The sequence below is a fragment of the Octopus bimaculoides genome, chromosome 6, assembly GCF_001194135.2.
Source record: "Octopus bimaculoides isolate UCB-OBI-ISO-001 chromosome 6, ASM119413v2, whole genome shotgun sequence".
Classification (NCBI taxonomy): Eukaryota; Metazoa; Mollusca; class Cephalopoda; order Octopoda; family Octopodidae; genus Octopus; species Octopus bimaculoides.
Window position 1 is genome coordinate 22912703 of NC_068986.1, and position 3081 is coordinate 22915783.

The window sequence follows — 3081 nt, forward strand, 5'->3', positions numbered from 1 at the left end:
TGTGTGTGTGTGTGTGTGTGTGTGTGTGTGTGTGTGTGTGTGTGTGTGTGTGTTTTTGTGTCCTCGTTCGTTTGATCCCACCCACGCACCCACCCGACTGGTTAATGTACCTTTCGAGTAACTTGGCGGTTTCGAAAAGAAAAGAAAAAAAAAATAGAATAAGTAAGATGCTTAAAAATTCGTAACGGGAAGATTTATTCAACTAAAACACTTCAAGGCGGTGCTCCAGTATGGCCACAGTCCAATAACTGAAATACGTAAATGATAAAAGATCAAATTTGAAAAAATAACGTTTCTGGCACTGCTAGAGCACAGTCTGAGCTCAAATGAGAGAAACGATTTGAATAACAATATATGTGTTGATCTCTTTTAGGGTAACCCAGGACCTACCGGTGCACCCGGATTCCCCGGACCTCGAGGACCAACTGGACCTGTTGGAAGCCCAGGTAAAAAGGGAACTAAAGGTATCCGTGTAAGTATGATGCTTTAGAATTTTACCTCTTAAACTAGTAAATTAAATTAAAAAAGCCATCTATGCATCATGCTTAATGTATGTACACTATCAATAGGCCAGTTGCTACAATATTTATCCTGAGATAACATCTCTTATGGATGGACGTTCTGTGTTAAAAACACAATAAATATCAGAGGGAGGCAAAAATTTAACCCAGCAGCAGCAGCCATTCGCATGTTCAGAAGAGAATTTATAGACTGTGATATAAGAAAAAGTGAATAAAACATTCACTTATGTTGAGAATAGCTATTCGACTGAGTAGAAGTCTGATATATGCAATTGGGGCAATATTAAATTAAAACAGTCACCTATGTATCATATTTAATGTATATACACAGGTGACAGGCCAGTGACTGCAGTATTTATCTTGAAATAGCATCACTTATGAACGTGCTGTGTTAAGAATACAATGAATATCGAAGGGAAGCGAAAACTCTTGCGGCGGCCAGCAAGAACGCCAGATGCCTTTAAACCTTTCAATATCTTTTTAATCGCACGTACTCGTAGCCAGCTACATGCTCGAACGAGAAATCATTATCTCGGATATACGTAAGAATGAATAAAACATTCACTGATGTTGCAAACAGACGCCCAACTGAATAAAAGTCTGGTATATGCAACTGAGATAGTAAGTCATCTATGTGTCTACTCAATGTATATACACTGCCGATTGACCAGTTATTGCGATATTTGTCCTGAGCTAACATCTCTTATGGACGTGCTGTGTTAACCCTTTGCTTGCCTAAAGGATTATCAGAAATTTGTCCTAGACGTCCATGTTTTCTTCAGACCTTTGAGTAATATAAAACTTTCCTTCCATAAGTCTCAAGTTATTCTGGTGGTTGAAAAAAAAATGGCAATGTGTATCATAAATAATGCATGGACGCCAGGGAACCATCTCCTGCGTATCACAAGTGGTACACAAGACAGGAAAATGGTTAAAAATACGATAAATATTGAAGGAAGACGAAAATTCGTTCCAGCAGTGGCCAGCGAGAACGCAAGATGCATTTCGGCCCATTTTGGGCCTTTGCAATGGCGCGTACTCGCAGTCAGCTACATGCTCGATTTCATATTTCTTTTGTTTCTAAATAGGTATGTTTTCTGTGTTTAGGGAGAACAAGGAACTCAAGGTTACAAAGGACAACCAGGAAGTAAAGGACCACGCGGCCCCTCTGGAGACCGTGGAGCTCCCGGACCCGCTGGTTCTGAAGGAAAGAGAGTAAGTGTTACTATTGCTTATACATTTATATACAATAATGATTGCAGTAAATTTATTGCTTGTTATTCCTTTTAAAGATTTTTTTGTTGGAATCATCGTCATCGTCGTTGTTGTCATCGTTATCATCCATACCATCACTATCACTGCAACCACAATCACATCCACCAGCATCACCACTGTCGCCGCTGCAGCCACCATCTCTTTCATCATCATCGTCATCATCGTCGTCGTTGTCGTCGTCGTCGTCGACGACAGCGACTAAGGAACCTCTATCTGGTCGCTCAGCTACACTAAGAATAGCAGTCGAGTCTCACAGAAATCACAATCTGCTATCATAAAACAAGGACACATTGGATAATCTGATGCTGGGAGCATTGAGCATTGGGAAAAAGAAACAAAAACAAAAATATCCCAGAAGACAGATTTTTATCACAGGTCTTTATCACAGGATTAACATAAAGCTAAACTGGCCCCAGCACAGCATCATCATCATCATCGTCATCATCATCATCAACATCATCATCATCATCATCAGCAGCAGCAGCAGCACCACCACCACCACCACCACGATCACAACTACCACCACCACCATCACCATCGTCGTAGTCGTTTTCTTCTTCTTCTTCTTCTTCTTCTTCTTCTCCGTCGTCGTCGTCGTCGTCGTCGTCATCGTCATCCTCATCGTGGCCGTTATCTGTGCTATAGTTCTTGGTATAAATTTATTCATTCATTGTCAATCCATCATAAATTAATATTATATAATTCAATTTTGCAATTTAATATAGATATTTTTCGTTTATTTATCTTTCAGGGTATTGCTGGCGCTCCAGGACCCGTCGGTGGTGTTGGTCCATTTGGAGAGCGTGTAAGTAGATTTCTTTTTTCTTTTTGCTTAAAACAAGTATTACAAGTACCATAGTTCATTCATACCTATAGATGTATGCTGGTAATTACTAGGGTACTAGGATAATTAACAAACTTTAAGAACTAAGGTTCTCCAAAACAGAAAGGAGAAAGCCAAATGGGAGGTTACTGATACAAGCGATCAATGGAACTGTCAAAATATATAAAACTTTCGAAAGGTTTAGCTTAAATATCTAGATATGCAATTATATGTATGGTTATACATACAGAAGACAAAACATGCAGCTTTACACATGCACTGACTCGAAATACTTGCACACACACTATGTATATATATATATATATATATAGGAGAGACATATATTCTCCGTATAGAATGCACTTCGTAGTGCTCAAGGTTTAAACTTGAGGAGGTAGAGTAGTAAAAGTTATGCAAGTCAATATACAAGAAATATTAAATACATTGCTTATCCATATATAT

The 3081-nt window shown here is 38.9% G+C and overlaps 1 protein-coding gene across 1 annotated transcript in view; it reads left to right on the forward strand.

The window, feature by feature from the left end:
- The window catches only part of LOC106868320 (collagen alpha-1(I) chain), a 49575-nt gene that overhangs the window by 9496 nt on the left and 36998 nt on the right, over window positions 1–3081 (forward strand). The window contains exons 10-12 of the mRNA XM_052968422.1: window positions 374–472; window positions 1629–1736; window positions 2548–2601. Coding sequence (XP_052824382.1) covers window positions 374–472; window positions 1629–1736; window positions 2548–2601 — 261 coding nt within the window. The remainder of the gene's footprint in view (window positions 1–373; window positions 473–1628; window positions 1737–2547; window positions 2602–3081) is intronic.